Genomic DNA, 22,614 nt, shown 5'->3' on the forward strand with positions numbered 1-22,614 from the left:
CATAAACGGCAAACAAGAAGAAAACAGAATCTGTGAAGCTGCCTGAATGCTTCCTTGTGAGAGGAATCTGGTGAAGAACTGGGAAAAGGGGTTGCATGATATCCTGGAGCAAATTATACTGAGGCAAAAAACAATCAGATGATAAAAGAAGAATAAATCTCTCCCCAGTTCCAACATAGCTCAGCACACTGAGCACTGTTGGGGGAGAGAATGCAAGCTAATTTTTGAGCAGAAAGCATTGGATATTCCACATAGGCAGGTTTTCATTTTGGAAAATAATTCAGGAATTATTGTAAGATACCGGGAGGTAGGGGGGAGGAGGAGGGGTATGGGGCCGGCTGTCAGCATCAAGCCATCATAATACAGCGCCGTATGAACGTGGTCTGACCAGGTGGTCTAAATCCAAAATGACTCGTGAGGTAAATGGTAGGGCGGGTCAAAGCAAAAGCTACTGGCTTTGTGCAGAGGGTATTTTCGCTTCCCCAGTGAAAGTATTAACAGCATCCCATTAGAAATGCAATGTGAGGGACTGAATAGGAAAGTGCGTGCTGCTCCTGTCCCCTTCACTAGGGCACAGGAACCCTCAGAAGAGCTGAACTTACCAGGCAGCACAATCCAGGCCCAAAGCCCTCAGTTCCGGGGGGCACTGCAGCAATAACAGCAAATGTGAAGAGACGCGCCACACACCACCGTCCCCCAAGCTCCAGGCTCGAAAATGATTTCAGGAAAGAGCCGAAGCGGGGGAGCCGTTCAAGACCCGCACCTTAGTGCATCCCTGTGAGGGCCGTGGAGGCGCGGGGGAGCAGCCGGGGGGTGCCGGGCAGGGCGGCACGTCCCGCCCGTGCGGCCCCGGAGGGCGGGCGGCCGCCATCAGCTCCCGCGGTCCCGCCCCCCGCCCGCAGACCCGGCCGGGATGGCGGCGGCGCGGGGCCGGGTGCTCTGTCTCTTCGACGTGGACGGGACCCTGACGCCGGCCCGGCAGGTAGCGAGGCGCGGGGGCTCGGGGCTCGGGGGGGCTGGCCGGCGAGGCGGAGCTCGTCCCGCCGGCTGCGGCCTCACCCGCTGCTTCCCCGCCAGAAAATCGAGCCGGAGGTGGACGCGTTCCTGAGGGAGCTGCGGGAGAGGGTGCACATCGGCGTGGTGGGAGGCTCCGACTATGCCAAGATAGCCGAGCAGCTGGGGGAAGGGGACGAAGGTGAGCGCGGCGGACGAGGTCTCCCGGGGGGCGCCTGTGCCCTAAATGTGGCCCCAAGGCTGCCCGGCCGTGCCCAGGCGGGAGCTGCTGCTTGGCTCCCTCTGCCCGAGTGTGGAGGGCAGGAAGGGATGCTCCGATCCGTGCTGCCGGCTCCAATCCAGGGCTGCCGGCTCGATTTGTACGATCTGCCTCACAGCTCTGACAGCTTCACGCCCTGCTGGCAATTTTCGCCTCCCTGCTGCTCCGTGGTGGGGTCCCCTCAGGTTCCCCTCAGGGTCCCCCTCATGGTCCTCACGTTCCGATGGGGGCATGGGGTAGAGTAAGGAGTGGGAGGGCAAGGGGGCAGCTCCTGCCTCCTCCACCGTGTGTGTTCTCCGGCATGGATGACAAGCGCCCCTGGGCTCCAAGCTGTGCCTCCCACTCTGTTAGTGCAGGGAGGCCGAGAAATTCCCGGCTGAGGCTGATTGCTGAGTCGCCAGTGCTGCGTGTCTGGGTGGCAGGGGGGGCTGGAGTTAGATAACCAGTAACCACATCACCTCAGCAGCCTGGCCGTGGGGAGGGCACAGCAGAGAGCAGAGTAGCACGTATGTAGTTGGAAGCCAAACATTTGTGAGCCTTTATCTTCGCCCTGCAACTGATTCAGCCCGTGACCTCAGTCAGGTCGTTTCCCCCTGCATGCGTCACCTCCCCACCCGTGAGCAGAAGATAATCTCCTCATCCACTCTGCGGAAAGCAAGGAGCGTAGGATGGCCAGTGGCCCTCTGCAGAGCACAGGAGCTGTGGAAAGTACAGTACTAAGGAAGCAAGAAGATGGCTCACTCAGTCCTGATCCCAGTCCTTTTTGCCCCTTTTCCCCAGCAGTAGTAACGTTTCGTCTTTTTTTCTTCCCCTCTCAGTCATTGATAAATTTGACTACGTCTTCGCAGAGAACGGCACAGTGCAATACAAGAATGGGCAGCTGGTGTCCAAGCAGGTGAGTCCAGCTCCCTTTGCAGCCATGGCTCCCCTGCCCTGTGCACCATGGGGAGCAGCACCTGCCCTGCCCAGGCAGATGGGCAGCCTCTTCTCCCCAGTTGCTGCCTCTTCCAGGTGAGCTTCGTGGGAAGTCAGGCATCGTCACTTGCCCTTCTCTTTCTGCAGGCCATTCAGGACCACTTGGGGGAGGAGCTGCTGCAGGATCTGATCAACTTCTGTCTCAACTACATGGCACTGCTGAAGCTGCCCAAGAAACGGTAACGGCTCAAGTGTACACGAATGGAAGTCATGACACTGATTTCCATGGAGCTGAGCTCCAGATCTCTCCCAAACAGAGCTGATCTACAGAGCTTGTCTTGCTCCAGGTTTTATCTTAGCGTCCAGAGGCATTGTGTAGGATCACTGTCTCCCTGAGCTGGGCACCTTGGGCAAATAATGGAGGAGTGTGTTTGTTCTGAAGAGTCTGCACTGTGTTTTAGCATAGTGCCTGCCCTTTTGCCCCTTGGATTTTTCTCCCTGGGAAGCAGGGTGCAGCCACTGTGTGTATCTCATTTAGGACAATGGTGCCAGCTTGTTACTGTTCAGGACATCAGGCATCACTGGTAGTATATGTTTCCAACCAGGCAAACAGTGGATCTTAAGATGGGAAGTCCAGCCCCTGAGCACACATGTTCACACTGTTTCTAACCCAGTGTTGCTGGCTGGCCCTGCTCTGCTCTCTACCCTGTGTTGCTCACTGCTCTTCCCCTTAAGACCCAGCAGCCAGAGGGTGAGCTGGGTTGGTACACCTCTGCTGAAGGAAAACCAGGCCACTACCAGGACAAGAAAGGGTTGTCTTCCATTGGATCAACTCACTCTGTTAGCACAGAAAGAGAGAGAGAGAATTGATGGTGTGAAGGTGGAAGGGGAGCAGGAGTTAAACCAGCCTGGTTGCAGGGTCAAACATTTTTTCCTGCTCTCCCCCTGTGTTTGTACAGTGAACACAAGCGGGTGACATTATTCCTGTAGAAGTTGCTAAACTGTGATCCAGATGGTTGTTTGTTATGAGTCACCACGTGGCAGTACAAGGACCAGTGAGGGGGGTCAGGACTGCTGACAGAACAAGGCCCCCGAAAGCACGGGCTGGGACCCAGAGCTCTCAAGGCTGTTGGGTTGCCTCATTGCTGTCTGGTTACCCAACAGCCTTGGTGGAGTTTCAGCTCCCAAGCAGAGCTCTGTGGATTTAGCTTTATGGGATTTCTAGCCAAGCAAGGACTTTAACCCACATCTCCTGAGTCCTGGCCTGGGGTGTGAGCCACCAAACCCTCGGTGTCACAGAGATGCTGCTCCTGGGCTGCAGGCATGGCTGCCTGTGTGTCCATTCCATGATGTTCCTCACTGTGTCAGGAGGTGGGAGGGGAGAGCTTTTCCTCCAGACTCGGGGTGGTAAGCACTTTATCACAGAGAAACAGCAGGGCTGGGAGGGACAATAAGCTCAGGGGTCCTCAGCTGGACAGGGGAGGGGATCTCCTCTCCAGCACAAGAATTTCACACTGACAGGACTGCCATCCCCTATTGCTTCTGCCCCACCAGTGCTGGCACAGCTGACCCTTTGACAAACAAACAGAGGTAGCTGGGTTTTTACCAGAGATGAAAGAAGGGAGCAGGTTTCTGCCAGCTCAGTGCTTTCAACCACCCCACTGAGGAAGCAGCTGAGAAGTGACCCCAGCACAAGGTGAGGGTGGCAAGCAGGAACTGGATCCTGTCTGTGCAGGCTTAGATAAGAGCTGCAGTCAAAGGTGCAGGGGTCAAGAGGGAGATACAAAGACTCTGATTTCTGTCCCTTGAGGAGGCACTGATTGCTCCTCTGCCTGCTGCTGGACATCGAATTACACTGACCTGGGCCATCCCAGTGCCCCAAGGTACTGCCAGCTTCACCCAGCTCACACAGCATTTCCTAAGAGCCTCGTGGGGTAGAGGTGCCACAGCCTCATCAGGCAGCTGGTCCGGGCCAGTCAACAGCTGTCCTTGCAGTTATCACAACATTAGAAAATGTTGTCTGTCATCTCCCCTAAGCTCATTGCTTCCAGCCTATCCCCAAGGCATGGAGAGACTATTTATTTCTCTTCTCTCACAGTCTCTTTTATAAAACTTTGAGCTGCCTGGGACTTTAAGCTGTTGTTGGTGCCTGACTCGTGCCTGTTGTGAAGCACTCAGGAGCGGGCATGGCTTCTCTCCTCCTCCTGCATGTTCTTGCAGAGCCTCACTGAGCAGCCATTCTCCCGGAAAGGAGAATGTTGTTTTTCCCCCCTGCCCCAGTGACCTTGTGCCCTTGCCCACCCGCAGAGGGACCTTCATTGAGTTCCGCAATGGGATGTTGAACATCTCCCCCATCGGTCGCAGCTGCACCCCAGAGGAGCGAATCGAGTTCTCCGAGCTGGACAAGGTACAAGGGCCAGGCCTGGGCCCAGCCTCCCCTTGGCTGCTTTGGCACCACCCCAGATCTCAGGTCTTACATGCTCCCCCCCTTCCCGAGGAGAAGGGAGGTTCAGCTTCAAGCTGTGCATGTACAACAAGGGGGAGACAGGACTGGGAGCCAGGAAACCCAAGGGAAGACGCAGATGGATGGAAGAAACTTGATTTTATTAGGGACCACCAATACAAGGGGGTGGCCAGCAGGATTCCCTGTGCTGTGGGAGAGCCCCAGGGAATGAGGCAGTTATTTAGCAGCCTGTTTCCTCATTTACAGTACCCAGAGATGGCCCAGCAGCTGTATTTTCTCTCTCACTTCCCCAGCCCAAAAGAGCTGGAATTAATTGCGAGGGCCATGGCAGATCTGCTGGGCTGATGTCTCTAGAAGACTTGGCCCTTGCTCATACCAGTTTCTGCCTGGGGAGGCTTTCTTGGGGTTGAGGGATCAGCTGGTCTTGGCAAGACTTTTTAAGCAAAGCTGGAGGGTTTGGGTTATGAACTGGGCTGTGGGAAACTGAAGCAGTTGCATTTTATTGCCAGGGAAGATCTGGGATCCGCTCCTCCCGGTGGAGTGAGCTGGTGGCCTGCTTGGACACTGGGCAGGAGTGGTGGAAGCTGGCTAAATGGCATGGCACTGGGGCCCAGTGCAGGTGGGAAGGGAGCAGAGCTGCCCAGCAGACAGGTTATGGTGATTTCTGGGAGACTGTCAACATGTAATTATTCAAACCCTCTTCCCTTCCCTCCTTGTCCTCCACAGAAGGAGCGGATTCGGGAGAAGTTCGTGGCAGCCCTGCAGAGGGAATTTGCTGGCAAAGGCCTGCGCTTCTCTCGAGGTGAGCAGGGAGGGCTTCCTTGGCTTTGCATTTATCATGTTTCCCATAAAATTCTGTGAAGGGGAGCAGAAATCCCAACTGTTCTCTCCGAGTGTCTGCAAACCCTGGGAGGAGCAGAAGGAGATTTTAGTCCTGGAGAGCTGCCACAGGGGAGTCATGTTTGCATCCATGAGGTCTGCATCCATGCAGAGAGTAAGCCATGCTGCAGGCTTCCCTCCCTGGGAATTAGCCAGCCAGCCAGGTGTCCATCCTGTGGCATTATCCCTGCCTTAATCTCAGCCAGTGGAGCCCACTCCTGCCCAGGGGATCTGTTCTGGCTCGAGCATCAGCAGCAGGGCAGCCAGCAGAGCCCCAGGCACACACACTCTTCTCTAGCAATAGGACAGGAGACAATGCATGTGTTGGCTCTGGGGTTTTTTTGGGACAGTTAGCTGCAAGGGAAACATCTTTCTTCCTGGAGGGAGAGCTGACAAGGAGTAAGGAGATTGCAGCTCCCTGCCATGAGCTTTTGTAGGGCTGCTGCTTGGGCTGGTTCTGACAGTCAGCTTACCCAAGGTGCAGAGCTGAAGGAGGGGCTTGAGCAATCCTGGGTGTCTGGCCAGGATAAGGAGAAAAATGAGGGTGTGTAAGTTGTGGGGGTGATGCTGGAAGAGGATCCTCTGCAGGGGTGTGAGATAGGAAGGTTCCACGTGGCACCCAGCCAAAGGGCAAGGGGGGTGAGGCCGAGGCAGTGGGTGACACCCAGGCCCTCTGATCCTCCTCTGAGAAGAGCTTTTCTCTAAGAGCTTTCACTTGCCTTCAGCATCCTGCCAGGGGCATCCCGTGCTGCCCACAGCACTGGCACACACCATTTGTCAGAGCAGGGAAAGACAAGGTTCCTGCTGCTGTGTGCCCTCAGGCACTGGGTGTGAGAGCTGGACAATGGGCCTTTCTCCCTGGGCTTTGGGAAGCTTCCACAAAGAGCCCAGGCCTGTTGTATAAAGGGGAGCTGTGGGGCCCCTGCTCCTCCACAAAGAAAATGTGGGGTGTCTCAGGTCAGGCATGTGAAAAAAGGGCATGCAGAAATGTAGCTGTTCTGCCAGGCTGGCTCCATGTGCCTTCTGGCTGTGGAGGATTCAAGGCCCAGGTGGGAGGTCTCCCTGCAGCCCCCCAGGCCCCTGCTCTCCCTAGGGGAGTAACAGTGCTGGCTGGTTCCCACCACCTCTTCACTCTTTGATTTCTTACCTGCTCCAGCTGGCATCAGGAGCCCCTTCCTGCTGCCCAGCTCTGTTTAGAGGGCTAGAACGCAGTGAAAGGCAGTGGTTTTTACAGGTAAATGGCTCTGGATGGAAAAAAAGAGGATGTCACTAAGTTTGGCTCCTGCTGTGATGCTGCATCCTGCTGCAAGCCTCCCCTGAGCTCATAGGGCACTTGCTCCCATCCTTATCACAGTGCCCTGTCCAGTTTCTCTGCTGCAAGGCAGACATACAGGCTCCATCTCCACCTTCTCAGGCTCCAAGGAGGCTTGGTTCAGGATCCCCAAACCAACAGGGACACTCCAAACAGCCAGGAAGGGGAGGTGTATGGCATCAGGGCTTGCATGTTTGAGCAACCTGGGGTGTCAGTGCCTCTTCTTCAGCAGGAACTGACCCTGTGATTATCTGTCCTCACCCTGTTCCTTAAGAGGTAGGACTATCATTTAAGAAGGGGCGTGTGAAACTCCAGGATTTCTCATGGATACTCCAGTAGATTGCCTGGAGAAGACAAGCTGACTGGCAGGAGGTCACACATTCCAGCTCAAATCCCTGTTCCTCTGGCTCTGAGTGAGACCTAAGCATGCATGTGCCCTAAGTTGCAGGCTTTATTTTGGGAAGAGCTTGTCTCCTGTCTTGGTGCTGGGACAAGGGTCTCTCTGCAGCTTGGGAACACAGTGGGGAACCTGAGAGGACGGGGAAGGTGCTGCCTCCTGGCACCCCCAAAAAGCAGCAAAGTGCTGGGGTAAACTGCCTGGTCTAAGAGCAAGGGCTGGCAAGTTTGTTAACCCTTGGTGGCTGTGGGTGTCCCTGTCCACACACATGTTCTCTGGGAAAGCTCCCTTGCCACTCTGTGTTGGTCACATGTGACTTGGTGCCTCTCCAGATGCTGGCAACCCTCACTAACTCTTGTGTCAAGAGGTCACAGGTCAGGGTTGTGCCCTGAGTATGTCAATGGGTAGGTGGTACCTCCATGGTGGTACCTCCACAGCAAGGTCCTTGGTCTGTGCAGAGACAGCCTGCCAGAGACCCCAGTCCCTGCACAGTTAAGGAGCATCAGAAGAGAGGTTTTAGAAGGGCCAGTGATGTCTAGCAGGAGCCTAGGAGAGAGTTTGGTGCCAGTCTCCAAGGTCATTGTCCCCTGTTGGGGCACAGAATGTGCTGGTGCTATCTGCAAGGCATGAACCAAAATCTCTCCCCCACCAAAGATGCCTTTCTCGGGAAGAACCCTCTGGTTCCTGCTTGCCTGCAAGGAAGCTGTGCTAATGTCACCCCAGCCATGCTGATGTCACTGCAGCCTGTTGTCATAGGAACAGCCTCTGCCACTGTCCCAGCCATGTGCCAAGAGGAACACCAAGGCAGAGCTGCTGTTTGGGTTGGGGGCTCCCCCCAGACATGCAGCCCCTTCCCATCCTCCTGCCCATCCTTGGGTGGGGAGACACCCTGCCAGCTCCCAGCAGCATTCCTGATGCCCTCCCTTCCCCTGGCAGGTGGCATGATCAGCTTTGATGTGTTCCCAGAGGGCTGGGACAAGCGCTACTGCCTCAATGTGCTCGATGATGAGAGGTTTGACACCATCCACTTCTTTGGGAACGAGACAACCCCTGTGAGTATGCCCCACTCGCCCCACACATGGCTGCTTTCTCTCCTGCTGCTCCATCATGGGTCCTGTGGGTCCCATGGTCCCACTGGGGACAACACAGACCTTTAGTGGTGTGAGGGGGGGAAAATACTGCCCTGTGCTGTGGGGTGCTCTCATGATGGCTCTGCTGGCTCACAGGGAAAACACTTGGATTCACTGTGCTGGGAATCAAGTCTGCCTCAGCATTGCTTTCCTTGCCCCAGCACCCTAGGGAGAACAGCAGCCACTGCTGTGGCCTGCATGACCCAGAACACAAGCTCCCAGCACTTAGGAGAAGACTCCTCAACAGCAGGAACAGCTTCACCTTCCCTTCAGAGCAGTGGAGGATGATGCTTCCTTATTGCTGTAGATCAGCTTGGTCATCCACCCGGCTGTTCCCAGCCTTTGCTGGCAGCCTCTGCTCCCCCGATGCCCATCCTACCTTCTGCTAGCCCCTCCACAGGCAGGGCAGGGGTTAACTCAGGCTCCTGGACATTGCCCATCTTTTCTGTTCTCCTCCCCTGGCAGTGAAGAGGGAGGCAAGAGGGAGGGAGCAGAGCTCCCAGCCCAGCCTCTTCTGCCCCCCTGGGCCAGCAAAGCCCTGCCTGCCCCTGCCCACCAAGCCCCTGCCTGCCCAGCCTCTGACTCCCAGCCCAGCTTCCCAGGGGACAGAGCAAAATGTGGATTCATGGATGAGGTTGTTCTGGCCAGACCCTGCTAATGTTGTCCCTATTTTCTATTCCCCTGCAGGGAGGGAACGATTATGAAATCTATGACGATCCCCGCACTGTAGGACACAGTGTCCAGTCCCCCCAGGACACGGTGCAGCGATGCCGCGAAATCTTCTTTCCAGAAAGAGCCAACGAGTGCTGACTGCCCGCTCCCTGCAGCCCTGCCCCAGTCCCACCCTCTCCCCCCACCTGGAAAAGCACCTTCATTTGAGGAATCTGCTCAGGGTAGACCAAAAAACCACTTGACAGAGCTGGTCTGGATGTGACACGTGAGTGTGGGTGGGTGGCAGGAGGGGCCTTGGCTGAGCAGCCCCTCAGCGCTGCCCGTGTGTGGCTGGGGGTCATGGCGCCAGACCCTCCTCGCCTCCAGAGAAACCCCTCTCTTGCCAGTTCAGCTGTGGTGGGTGGTGATGCAGATGCTTTTGTGGTCAGAAAGCATTTGAAAGGGCCAAAGAGTGAGTGTGTGTCTGTCCTGCACTCCCTCTCCTCTTCTCTCCTTTTCCACTCAGTTTCTCGTAACACTTGTGCATGAGGGAGCGTGTGGCTCACCGTTCTGTCCCCCTTGCACCTTGGCCAGAGAGGCTGGGGCTGCTGCAGCTCAAGGCATTCACCAGAATTGCTCTGAGGCAGGAGGCCAGGAAGGCTGTTTGCTCCAAGCCTGTGGTAGGAAGGAGTAGCTGGGATCCCAGCTTGTTGCACTGTTGTGCTTTCTGATGGACAGGTCACTGTGTCCTTCCCCTCAGTGCCACAGTGTGCCAGTCCCTCCCTGGAGATGACCTGGGAACGATGGCTTTAACATGGCTGGGCTGCTGCTCTGAACTTTGCTCGGCTGCATAAAGAAACCAATTCTTCTCTTTAGCTTACAGAAAACACCCAGGGTTTATTATCTATATTATTCTATATTTTCAAGTGAGACCTTATCCGGCACAGCTGGAGGATCCTGGCATTTCATGCTATGGAACAGTTTGGGGTAGAAGGATTTCCCGTGGTCTTCCCACTCCTGTATCCATTGGGCATCACAGAATTGTTAGGGTTGCAAGGGACCTCTGGAAATCATAGTCCAACCCTCCTGCCAAGGCAGGGTCACCTTGAGCAGGTGACAGGAATGTGTCCAGGTGGGTTTTGAATGGCTCCAGCAGGGGAGACTCCCCAGTCTCCCTGGGCAGCCTGTTCCAGTTTTTCCTCATGTTGAAGTGGAGCCTCATGTTTTAGTTTATGGCCATTGCTCATCATCCTCTTGGTGAACACCACCAAAGAGAATCGGGCACCATGCTCTTGGCATCTGCCTTTGAGATGTTTATATGCATTAATGAGATCCTCTCTCAGTCTTCTCTTCTCTGGACTGAACAGGCCCAGCTCCCACAGTCTCTCCTCATAAGAGAGATGTATCCTTATAAAACCTTACCCAGGGCATTCATAGCAGACCAAGTCCCCTTCCCTCCCCAGTTCTCAGCTTTCCATCCTGCTGCCAGAGGCATTTCCAGCAGGGCCCAGCACCAGCCATACCTGGTTCACAGAGCAGCTGGAGGTCCCTGCTCAGCAGTGTCCTCCAAGCTTGCTCTTCTCCCATCTCATCCCACACACCCAGTTAACAGGCTCACCTTTAGGGAGACAGGATGTCCAGTGCAATTGTCCTATGTCCTCTTCCTCTCCCTGATCTTTGTGGGGTGCAAACCCACATCTCTTCTTGAGCCTTTGACTTTCTCCCTCACGTTGTCCTTTCATTCCTGGCACTTGCATTGTGGTGTGTGGCCACAATGGTGACACTTTGTCACAACTTGGTGCTCAAAAGGAGCTCAGGGATCCCCTTCTGGGAGATGTCCTGCTTGGAGCTCCCCAAGGTACACAGATCTGGTGTTTGTGGACCTGGAGGATGTTGGAGGTTTCTGCAAACCCTCCCCCAATGTTTCCCAGGAGCCTTTCTTACCCCATCCCTGCTGGTTGTGGCACTGCCCTGTCTCTCAGTCCTGTGTTCTCCCCCTTTTCTTCTGTTCCCAGTTCCCTCATGATGGTTCTCCATTTTCCACTGGCAGCTGGACTGCAGAGAGGAGTTTCTCAGCTGGCTACTGCCACCTGCCAAGGCACCACCGTCCTCCACAGGCGAGAGACACTGGTGCTTCTAGACCAGGGCAGGGCTGGGTCCCCACATTGCCTTGGTCAGAGTCCCTGGTGGCCCTTGGCAGTGCTGCCTGGCCCCAGGAGCAGGGATACTGCATGGCCAGTGCTGGTGGGGTGCTGTCTCCTCCACCTGACTGCACCTCCTAACTGCAACACATCAGATCTCTGGTGCAGCACATTTGCATGAGCACAGCAGTCTGCCAGCATCCTGAAATCCCCAGCAAATCCACAAACTCCTCTTTCTACCCAGGGAAGATTTCTGTGTGGGAGAAGAGGACCTGTTGGAGAAGCTTGTATGCAGGATACCCTTTTCACAGGTCATGTTTTGGCCCTCCACTGCAACCTTCATGGAGGAATTGTGTTTTGTGATTCCTTCCTCTCTGTTTCACTGTGGATGAGGTTATGTGTGAGTCTTGGGGAGTTTGTTTTTCCTGTGAGTGTATTGACAGCCAGCAGGACCTCTAGTGAGCTTAGTGATGAGTGAAAAGCACGGTCTGGCCCTGACGGCGTGGGGCACGCTGGTGGCCTTGGGGGCTGAGGTGATTGCACCTTAGAAGTGAAAGGCATTTTGTGCCTGTCCCTGAGGCCCCTTTGCCATGGTGCTCCTCTCCTGGTGGGTGCCCACAGCCTCAGTGGGGGTTTCTCCCCATGGATGTGAGCAAGCAGACGTGGCAGGCCCCATGCCAGGAACTGTCTTGGTGTGTGGATCCATATCAGTGTGAGATGGGCAGCTCCTGTCTGGCTGATGACAACTGTTAAATGAGAAATATATTTAAATACATAGATATGTATATTAAAAAGTTAAAATCAATCCTATTAAAGCCACAACACGCAGCAGCTGGAGGCGGTGTGTGCTTTGTGCCGGGCTGTGCTGGGTGAAGGGCAGCCACACAACACGCAAGACACACTTCAAAGTCCCCACTGCAATGGGGGCCAGCCCCACTCCTGGTCACCCCTCAGGTGAGCAGCAGCCTCCTGTCCCAGGCCCACAGTGTGGAGCATCTCCAGCCCCCTCAGGGACACATGGTGGAGGACTCCTTTCTGATGTCTGGATCAATTCCTGGGTGCTCCAGGTACTTTATGTGGGAGAGTCACTGTGACACATGCACACAGCACAAAGAGCCAGGATGGGCAGGGCTCATGGGAAAGTCACTTTTAATGGTTTATTGCCAATGTTACAAAGGTTGACACATGGTCAGACAGGCGGGAACCACACCAGAGTTGTAAAAACACCAACAAGTCTAGGGGTTTAGTTTATTTCAAAAAAAAAAAAAAATCCAACAGTTTGCCTTGGCCAAGCTGACTGCATGTCCTGGGGATGCCTGGAGCCTGAGCCACAGTTGCCACAGCCCCTGGGAGAGCCAGGCTTTGGGTTGGCAGTGAGATGGGCCGGAGGGTCCTGGGGCAATCCCCACACCAGCGTGGTCCTCCTGAATCCACAGGGCCCGGCTGTCCTGCGTGGCACCAGCCTTGCTGTGCTCCTCTCCCCACTTCACCCTGTTGGCAACAGCAGCAGCAAGAAAGGTGGCAAACCCCTCTCCATCCATGCTGAGCACCAGCAGTGCCAGCAGCTCCTGCTGGCATGGTGCTCTGGGAGCTGCCTGTCCCCTCCTGCCCTGCTTGGGAGGACCTGCTGGGACCCACTGTTCCCAGCCCTGCTGTGAACCCCTGAAGATGCTGGTAATTCCTGGAGCATCAGCACTGTTTCCCTGGGGTGAGCTCAAGACCAGCCCAGTGCACGTTGTCCCTGTCCCAGTGCCCTCTGCCCTGTCGCTCCCTGGGGCTGTGGGAGCCCACCTGGCCAGGGTATGGCAGAAAAGACCAAAACCAAAGTTTGTGCTTTGTATACAAGACCCTGCCTACACCGAGGGGCTGGGGAGAAGGTGGCTGTGCTTGCCCCATGGCCGAGGCTGCTCAGACCCCTCAGCCCCTCACCGCCCCAGCAAGCTACAGACATGCACACACACACACACGCATGGGAAGGGGGTCCCCAGGGGGCTGGGGGGCAAGAGAAGGAGGAGAAAGTGTCTGTCTCCCCAAAACCATGTCAGCACTGAGCCAAGAAAAGTGCATTACTGCCCAGCAGCAGCAGGGAGCACAGAGGTGCCAAGTGCCCTCTGCCCTGTGCCCAGGTGCAGCCCCCCAGGCACAGCACCGAGTGCCCTGGGTGCCCTGCCAGCAGCTGTCTGCCTCTTAAAACCAAATTTTTACTTTCTGTAAAGCAGTCTCCTCCCTGCGGCACCGCTAACCTGAGATCTTGTGATGGAGGGATGTGGCTCAGGTGGGTGCTGTGAGCTGCCAGCGATGGGGATGGGTCTCAGCCACCCAGACCCCGCACAGTGATATGCCACCCCACAGCACCCTGTTTTGTCCCTGCTCCAGGGCATGTCCCACTGCTGCTGTCCCACTGTGGACTGAGTGGGGTGCCCATCTTGCCACAGTGGAGTTCAGGAGGGTGAGCTGAGCCACCCAGCCTCTCCCCACCCCCTCCTGCTCTCGGCACCTGCTTCAGCCCAGTAGAGCTGGAGGGCTGGGGCCAGGACTGGCTCCTCTATTCCCCATGGCCTCAGGAGCAAGGAATGGAACGTGGGGCTCGGTGCTGCCCCCGGAGCTGGGGGACAGTCAGGGAGGGCTCTGCTTCCCCTGTCCCCCTCGACAGACACTTACAAACACACACAGAGAAAGGAAACCGTAACCTTATAAAAGACACTGAACGCAAACGCCTGCACGTTTGGGGGCAGCCCCGGCCCCGCCGCCGCCTCGGCTGCCCCCACGCCCCTTGGGAGCGGCTGGGCAGGCTTGCTCCATGGGGCTGAGCGGCTGGCGGCCCCCCGGGCGCCTAGGAGCCGATGATCTGGCCAGACCATGTCTCGTGCTTCGTGTGGGGCGCCAGGTTGGTGAGGACCACCTCCACTGCCTGGAACTTCTGGTTCTTGGGAGGGATGGGGCACACCTTGTACGTCACCTCGTCCCCCTCCACTGGGACGTACTCTCCCTCGATGCTGCAGGAGAGGAAAGGAGAGGTGGTGGTGGTGGTGCCCCAGCCAAGAGAGGGATCCCTGCCCCAGACCACCCAGAATGAAGGAAGGCACCTGACCCACCAGTGGTGCCTTGGAAAAGAAAGCCCATTGATGATGGAAGGTACAGGACAAGCAGAGACCCATGTCCACCCCATGGAGACATCCACCCCCCAACCCACAAGTCTCCAGCTCCATGCTGATGGCATGGCTTCCCTGGGGTCTTCCAGCACCGCACAGCCCTGGGACTTACTCAGACACATGCACGAAAATGTCCTCAGTGCCATTCTCTGGGGTGATAAACCCATGGCCCTGGGAGCGAGAGAACTGCTTGCAGACACCCTTGAAGATGGGGCCAGCAGAGGCACGTGCTGTCCTACAGGAGGAAAGGGAAGATTTTTCACTGGTGGCCCTTGCCCAGGTGCCAGCTGGAGGCACGGGGAGAGATTTTTGCTATGAACATGACAGTTCCAGGCCGAGCGCAGGGCACCCACCCGCAGCACTCTGGGCAGGGCTGTGCAGCGATGTCGGGCACCAGGTGACAAAGCGCTCCTGGTGCAGAGGGCCCTGCAGGCACTGCAGGTGACCAACTGGACAGTCCCAAACCCAGTGGGTACTTACGCCGAGTAGGTCCTGGTCCTCTTGGTGGGGAGGGGGCTGGGCAGGTCCCGTAGCAGGAGGTTGCCCCGCTCCCAGATGCGGCTGCCCTCCCTCTGGAAGGGGAAGGTGGGCCACACCGGCGACTTGGGTGAGTGCAGGGGTGGCACTGCCGGCGGGGCGCTGGGCTCCGATGACATGGCGGGGTCGCTGGGCTCCTCCGTCTTGGGATCGGGCGGGTGGGCAGCAGGAGAAAGGATGCCCAGGAGTGTGGGCCTGCTGCTGGTGACCTGGGGAGCAAAAGGGGCTGGAGTTACAGGGCCTTCTGTGAGGCTTTTGGCACAATCTGCTGTCAGGAATTGTCCCTCAGCTGCCAGCCATTTGTGGGAGCACGGAGCTCCCACATGCTGCCAGCCCTCAGCGTTGGACACCAACCCAACCTCCAGCACTGGGAATTGCCCCAGGAAGCCTGTCCCAGCTTGAAGTCATCTGGGATGTTCCAGAAAATCAATCCCAAGGGAAGAACCTGGTTTGTTCAACCTTTCAACTGCCAGGATAATCCCACATATTTGAGACGAAGTCAGTAAAAAGCACCCCCTGGGAAAAGAAGCAGTGGAGCATGGGCTGCCACAGGCAGGGACCATTTTGGGAAGGATCCCCATGCAGTGCCAGCATGCCTGGGCCTCCAGTCCCAGGCTCTGAGAACATCCCCATCTGCTGATTTAAAAAGTGAAGAAAAGAGGCTGAGACAACAGGTCAGTACGTCAAGGTCAGGGGTCTGAGGTCTTCTCAACACAGGAGGTTGTTTCAGCCCCACGGGATTTAGGGGACAACCCCAATCCCAGCCAGCAGCTGCTGCCCATCCAGGCACATTCCTACAGAACGAAGGAACACCAGGAGACTGTTGGTGAGGCTGCCAGCAGCCCTCGTGTCCCTCAGGCACCTCAGCCCAGCCACTACACAAGCATAACCTCCTGCTGCTGCCATCATCAGGCTCCAGTTTCTGAAGGCGTCATGCCATTTGCAAGGAGTTAAAGCCCTAAGGGGCAGAAACCCTGCAGACAGAGCAATCACAATTGTGGGCACTCTTGTCCTTACTGAAGCACCCCAGCATGAAATTGGAGGGGCTGTGTATTTTTCAGTCTCCCAGATGCTCTGATGTGTGATCAGCACTGCAGCTGCTTGCTGAGAAAAGCCTTGCTCTGTTGATTTTCATTCCAATCAGTTGCTGCATCTGACGCTGGTGCCTCTGTCCCAGGGTGCCCCACGCCAGGGGTTGCTTGAGGGCACCTCTCTTTGGATGCACTGGGTGGGGGCTCACCCATTTCCATTGCTCCTCAGGAGTTTCCATCACTTGGAGCTGAGGAGCCCAATATCCCACGGATCCCATCCCCTTCCCCAGCACCCCCATCAGCACTTTTGCACCCCACTGGGGCATGCAGCTTCTTTTAGGACAACACCTGCACACACCAGGAAACAGAGAGAATGAGAGAATATTTAATTTCTTTTCTGACTCACTGTGGCCTTTTGAGACACAAAGGCCCTGGGGGGATGCACAAAAGGGGGTCACCTCCACTCTGAAATTAGCAGGCACCAAGGACATGGGAAAAGATTTCTAGAGCAGCTGAAGTGCCAAGGAGGCACCAGGCAATTCCTGCTCCCCTCACCCACCTCCACCTTCTTCCTCTGCCAGGGGCTGTGCCTGCCACTGGGCCCCCATGGCTGCCAGTCCAGCTTGGATTGCCCCCACCTGGGCAGCCCTCAGCCAGCCTCCTGACAGCTGCTCCCTCTCAGCCCTGCAGAGCTTCGCCCCCCGGCCCAGGCAGTAAAGGCCACACTGGAGTCCAAGGCAGAAGCCACCTCCTGCCCTCTGAGACAACTTCCAGTTGTGGCTGCAAACCCCTCCAAACTGTCTTTCCCTTTGCTGGCTCCCCACCCACCCCCACACCAAACCCTTCCTGTGCTTCAGTGGCTCCTCTCCTCCATGCAGCAACTGGAGCATGCACATCTGCCTTTGCTTCCATCCCACCCCACACAGGGGCTGCTCCGCTTCCATGCCCAGGCTCAGCATCTATTTCCCCAAACCCTGGCTCAGCATCTTGTCCCATTCCCAGGCTCAGGCTCACATCTCCTTCCTCCATGCCTAAGGAGCGCAGCAAGGCTCAGGGAGCATCCAAGTGAGACACCCCAAAGCCAGGCCAGTCCTTAAACTGCTTCACAGCTCCCATCTGTGCCCCCATTTGACCTCCCTGCCTGTGCTGGTGAACAGCCTGGCCACTTTAGAGCACTTTAGAAGTGATGTGATTCCCATGCATTTCTGCAGCATTTGTCACCTTCCCAGGAGGTGCCAGGATTGGAGGAGTGGGATGATTTGAGGGAAACAGCCCTCAGTTCTCTGCCACATCCTGAAGCTGTCACTCTGAAAATGGCCTCACCATGGTGGTGCACCTCCTCTGTGTGGCTTTCTCTGACAGAGGAGCCCTTTCTGTTCCCCCACCAGTTTAGGGACAATGTGGGTATTTAACCTGAATAAGGATGCTTGGAGCAAACTATTAGTATGCTGAGGGAGTTGGTTGGCATCCACAAGGGGCTGGAAAGATGGAAGTTTCCCAGAGGCAAAATTAAAATAAGAGGCAAGGGGGTGTGTAGGAGGGGGAGCTTGCAGGGACAAAATGGTGTGCTCTGGTGAAGTGGCAACCAAGAAGGGGCTTGCCCCAGGCTCCCTGTGGGACCAGCCCAGGCCCAGGTGCCCTGGAAGGCTCCCTGTTTTGGGGGACGAGCGGTGAAGAACAGGAGCCCTGCTGAGGAGGCAGACAGTCTGCTCCTGAGAGCTGAGGGCGGCAGCTCAGGGTGCCCTCCTGGGCTGCTCTTTGCCCCCAGGAGGTGAGCTTGCTCCCTGTGGGAGAGCAGGCGAGGTGCAATCCCCCACAGGCACTCTGAGGGCTCTCTGGATGGCCCAAGGGGATGTTGGGGGGCAGCTCACTGGGATAAACACAGGCACAGGGCACAGCAAGGCTGTAGGATCCCCATGCTTGGTGGATGCACTGCCTGGACATGTCACAGAGCTGCCTGCTCTATCTCCTGCTTGGAACAGGGGCTGGAGCAGAGATCCCTGTCCTGGAGCCAGGCTGAGGCTGTCTTGCTCAGCCAGCAGCACTCAGCCCCTCTTCAGCACCAGGATCAAGCATCCCAGATTTGTTGGTCAGCCTTGGTGCCCAGCAGCTCAATTCCTGGCTTTGGTGGTGCTGGTGAAGCTGAGGCCGTGTAGGAGCTTTGGCCCATGGGGGTCTCCAGGGCTGTATCCTACCTCCCACTTCATTTAAATCCCTGCTGCAAACAAAGGGACCGAGGAAATTAAACTCAGGGCAGAAGCAGGCTGAAAGAAGAGTGAGGACACGAGCATATCTTCACCAGTGTCTCCTCCCCTCCCAGCCCAGATGCAGACCAGGGAAAACCTCTGCTGTCCTCCTTCCCTACCTGCTCTCTGCCCCACCATCCTCTGCCCAGCCATTTCTCCACAATGCAGCCCCAGCAGGGGACAAGGAGGGAGTACCTCGGCACAGGAAGCATTTTCACGCTCTCCTCAATCTCCTGTGGCCACAGTAATCTCTGCTGAGGATGAGAGCATCTCTCCCCACCTCAGGTCTCTCCCGGCCTGGCTGACAGCACCCCACGACACTCTGTCCACCCCACGCACGCATGCAGTGCAGGGACGGAATCCGGGTCACTTGAGGAAGCGAGCGGAGAGACTGCAGCAGCCCGGCTCTGCCGCGGGGCACGGGAAGCCTTTCCACAGTAACCACCCTCCCCTGCCACTGCTGGACTCCTCCTGTCTCCTCCTGGTGGCTTTGCTCCGAGGGTCTCCCGGAGTGACAGTCCTCCGAGCCAAGGAGGAAAGTGGCTGCAAGCCCAGGGCTTCCTGAAAGGATGCTCTTTATAAAAAACACCTCCTTCCCTGCTCACCTCCTCTCCTCCCAAAAAAAAAACATCTCAAAGCCAAACCCCAGAGCCCTCTGGTGACAGGGTCTTTTTTGGCAGCAGAAGGCAGCTTTGCTTTTATATTTTTGGGAGGGCAGGCTCCTGAGCAAGCGGAGCTGACAGTCAGGAGCCCTTGCAGGCGGAGGCAGGAAACCCAGGCCAATTAAGGCAGACAGGCAGTAGACACATCAGCTTTTATCTCGAGATCCAAGTACCCCATTCATCAGCAGCGACTGAAAGGTCTGCGGTTTATCAAATAAAATCACTGTCTCTCTCCCCTTCTTTAAAGCCAAACACATTGACTTGGGTGCTGGCTGTGACCTTGTTTAACTAAACAGCCTTTCAAGGCCCGCTAGAAGGGGGGAAAGAGCCTTTTGAAGAGGCAGCAGCCTCTATCTGCCACTCCCCGTTCATTAGTGGCAGCGAAAAAAGCCCCCTCACGCTGCCTCGCCCGGGCGGGGGAATACATATTTAATTAGCTTCATCGCCCGGGTGAGCCGGCCCTCCCAGGCGGCGTTTCTTTGTGCTCCTTCCCGTCCGCTGGCACCCCGGCATGCCCGGGATGATGGACTGGCGGGTGGATGCAAAGCGGCCCTCACGCTCCGGCTCTGGACGTGACCCTTCGGCGGCCACACCGTCGCCTTTATGGGCAGCTCCTTTCACGGCGCCGCTTCTCTTTGTGAATCCCCAGCTCGGATGCTGCCTGCATCTTTGTGAATCTCCAGCTCGGATGCTGCCCGCATCTTTGTGAACCCCCAGCTCCGATGCTGCCCGCATCTTTGTGAATCCCCAGCTCGGATGCTGCCCCCATCTTTGTGAACCCCCAGCTCCAATGCTGCCCGCATCTTTGTGAACCCCCAGCTCCGATGCTGCCTGCCACCACGCTCGGCTCTCCCGAGTGCCACTGCTCCCCCCGCTCCAGCCAAGGAGCTGCAGGTTATTTTCCCTCTGCTGCCTTTTGCAGCAATCTCCTGCACGGGCTCTCCCATGCCACTCTCCATCACGTTTTCTCCATCCCTTGCGACTGCCAGTGGCCTCAGTTCAGGAGTCAGGTTTACTACCCCTCTAAACCCGCCCCAGCAGAAAAAAGGTCTCTGTATGTCAGAGACACCCCATCTCCAGAGCCAGCTGCCAGCAGCCATCTCCTCACCCCTTGTGTGGAGCACAGAAAGCAATGCTCTGGCCCGCTGCCATTCTCGGGGAGGCTGATGCCCCCCCAGACTCAGCTTGTCTAGACACAGGCTGAAACAGAGAAGAGCTACACCCCTCCAGACGCATGAGTGCGTCCCCAGAGCTCAATGCAAGAACAAAAATCCTATTTTTCCACTGCTGGGCATATTCACCTGCCGAGGGACGCAACAACAACACGGTGGCCAGCAGAGATCCCAGGGGGGCTGCCATGAAGGGCAGGAACCAGCTGAGGAACCACGATGGCTGCAGGCAGGGTTTCTGTGAGCAGGGCCACTGCAACGCTGGCTGGGCTATGTTTCTCCATCCCTCCTTCCTCGGAGAAGGCTCACAGCCTTGGTGTCTGGCAGATTTTTATAAATGCTGTCTCTGTCTGATGCTAATGAAAGCCTCTCAGCTCCCCCACTCCCGTTTTTGGTCACCAGATCATGTTAAGAGTTAAATATCAGGCAAAGCCATTTTCTCACCTATCCTGCCTATTACAAACCCCTTTTACAAGACAAATTACTATAGAAAAAAATAAAATTAGGCGGTTTTTGGGCAATGCACACTGACAGCATCCCCTCCCCAGCTAAGCCAATCACACTCCCAACTCCAGAGATCTTTGCTGAGATAGTCTCGCCTACGATACAGCCTGCTTAGCGCTAAAATATGAATGTCACCTTTATGGATTGATTATAAAAAGCTCCCTTAGTCAGTGCTGGGCTGCCCAGTTCTCAGAGAGGCCATGAGGGAAAGCAAGCAGGCTGACAAACGCAAAGGAGAAGCAAAGGGAGAAACCATCATGGAGGCTTGATTTACCTTTAAAGCATGTATGCATAATTATCATTCCCAAATACTAAATTTGTGAGATTTATTTACTTTCTTGTGATGGTTTTTATTTTTTTAATTAGCATAGTATCTGTTCAAAGACATGGCACAGACATCTTCGTCTGTGTCCTTCCTTCCTCCTTTGTGGATCTAACTTGCCATCGGCAGGAATAGTGCAGCCAGTCCAAAGAAATCCCAATTCCAGCCCCCATCACTATCAGCCTACTTTAATAAGTCAGATTTTTCACAAATTGCCCCCCGCTCACCCGGCAATCCGAGAGCCGGATCCCAGCTGAGCTCAGCCCTCCGTGGCAAAGCCCTGGATTATTTGCCCCCAAGCCAAAGCAGACGTGCAACATTGCCGCCGCCACCCGCAGGGGAGTTATTGTTCCTGAGGCTGGTGGGGAATAACCAAACCGGAGGAGGGAAGTCACGCTTCATCCTCGCACCTCTCCACCGTCAAAAGGAAAGAGCAGGTTTCAAAGAAAAAGGTGGTCCGTGAAGTTTAATCTCCGGCTACAATAGCCCTGGCGCGCTGCATGGCCATTGTGCGTGCCCTTACCCACCTCCTTAGCAGCGACGGGCTCCCTGGAGCTGCGCTCTGCAGAGCATCGGGGCTCGGAGGGGCCGCACGCTGCTCCGCTGCCGAGCGAGGAGCAGCGGTGTCGCCTGCAGCCCGGCTCCGGGGGCTGTCTGGGCTGCCTGCCTGCCGGCTGACGGCTCTGCGCTGTCTGATGTGCGGATGGATGATGTGCGCCTCGAACACACACGCATCCGCACGCCTTCCCCTGACGTCAGGGCCGGGCCAGGGGGAGCGGGCAGGTGGGAGGGATCAGTCCGGTCAATTCTGAGCGAGCTGGGCTTAAAGGAGAAAGTCTGCATGGGGGGCCGGAGGTGACGAGGGTCGGCCCCGGGGGGCTGCATCGCTCCGGTTGCGCACAGTGACGCACGCCGGTGGCACAGCCGGACGCAGTGGGGCAGCCCCACAGGCTGTAGGGACCGCAGGATGGGGTGTGCAGTGCAGGCAGGGATGCAGACACGGTCCCTCACAGTGGGTGAAACCTCTCCCCTGTCACCCCAAGTCCCACTCGTGCCCTGCAGCCGCTCTTCCCGCCTGCCCAAGCACCCCTGGGTACTACAGTAGGAGCAAACAGGAGCACATGCCACAAACCCCTCTTACTGCCCCATCCCCTCCGGGCCCACAGTCAGCCATCACAAACCCACGTGCTTTCCAAGGGTCTCATTTCTATCAGTGCACTGTGCCAAAAGATCTTTCCTTTCTGTTCTCCCCCGTGCTTGCGTGACCGTGCTCAGGGGAGCCACCTCTGCGGGCAGAGGCCATGCCCTAAATCCGCCTGAGAGTTTCTCTGGTCGGGGTGTGAGGCGGTGGGACAGGGCAGAATCGTTTGCTGAGTCCATTGGGGAATAGGGTGAGGAGTAATGGGGTTTAAATTACAAAGAGCAAGATTGATGTTGGACATTAGAAAACACTTTCTAACAGAACAGACAGTTAATTACTCAAGTAGATTGCCTGGCCAAGCAGCAGGGTCTCCATCACTGCAGGCTGGTAAGAACAGGCTGGGCAGGCATAACTCAGGGGCGATTTAGATGATATCGGCCCCATTTTGGAGTAGAAAGGTAGTCAATATCAGCACTTTACCAAGCAAGTCTCTGTGATCCTGGAATAAAATTTACAACAACCCGGAACAGCCATGGTGCAGTGTCAGTGCTGCAGGGAGCTGTTATGGACATCTTGTGATGTGGGGTGGTCGTGGCTTGCTTTGTTTCCTTAAACTCTTTCCTTGATACATTCTAAGTAGCTGAACATGGTGATGCTAACCAGACCCGTTCCACAAACACCCTCAGGG

General features: G+C 56.3%; 2 protein-coding genes across 2 annotated transcripts; one reads left to right on the forward strand and one right to left on the reverse strand.

Moving 5' to 3' along the window:
• Positions 1 to 868: 868 nt before the first annotated feature.
• On the forward strand, positions 869 to 11,999 carry PMM1 (phosphomannomutase 1). Its single transcript, XM_064702318.1, has 8 exons — positions 869 to 982; positions 1,078 to 1,195; positions 2,092 to 2,168; positions 2,336 to 2,427; positions 4,496 to 4,595; positions 5,379 to 5,454; positions 8,177 to 8,292; positions 9,058 to 11,999. Exons 1-8 carry the CDS (start codon positions 914 to 916, stop codon positions 9,178 to 9,180), a joined length of 771 nt encoding a protein of 256 aa, XP_064558388.1. The 5' UTR covers positions 869 to 913; the 3' UTR covers positions 9,181 to 11,999.
• Positions 12,000 to 13,861: 1,862 nt separating this feature from the next.
• On the reverse strand, positions 13,862 to 21,494 carry CSDC2 (cold shock domain containing C2). The gene is made up of 4 exons (XM_064702319.1): positions 21,313 to 21,494; positions 14,795 to 15,060; positions 14,427 to 14,549; positions 13,862 to 14,158 (listed from the first exon to the last, which is right to left on the reverse strand). The coding sequence occupies exons 2-4, from the start codon at positions 14,968 to 14,970 to the stop codon at positions 13,996 to 13,998; spliced, it is 462 nt and encodes a 153-aa protein (XP_064558389.1). The 5' UTR covers positions 14,971 to 15,060; positions 21,313 to 21,494; the 3' UTR covers positions 13,862 to 13,995.
• Between the last annotated feature and the right edge of the window lie 1,120 nt (positions 21,495 to 22,614).

Source organism: Zonotrichia leucophrys, chromosome 1A, assembly GCF_028769735.1.
Source record: "Zonotrichia leucophrys gambelii isolate GWCS_2022_RI chromosome 1A, RI_Zleu_2.0, whole genome shotgun sequence".
NCBI classification, from domain to species: Eukaryota; Metazoa; Chordata; class Aves; order Passeriformes; family Passerellidae; genus Zonotrichia; species Zonotrichia leucophrys.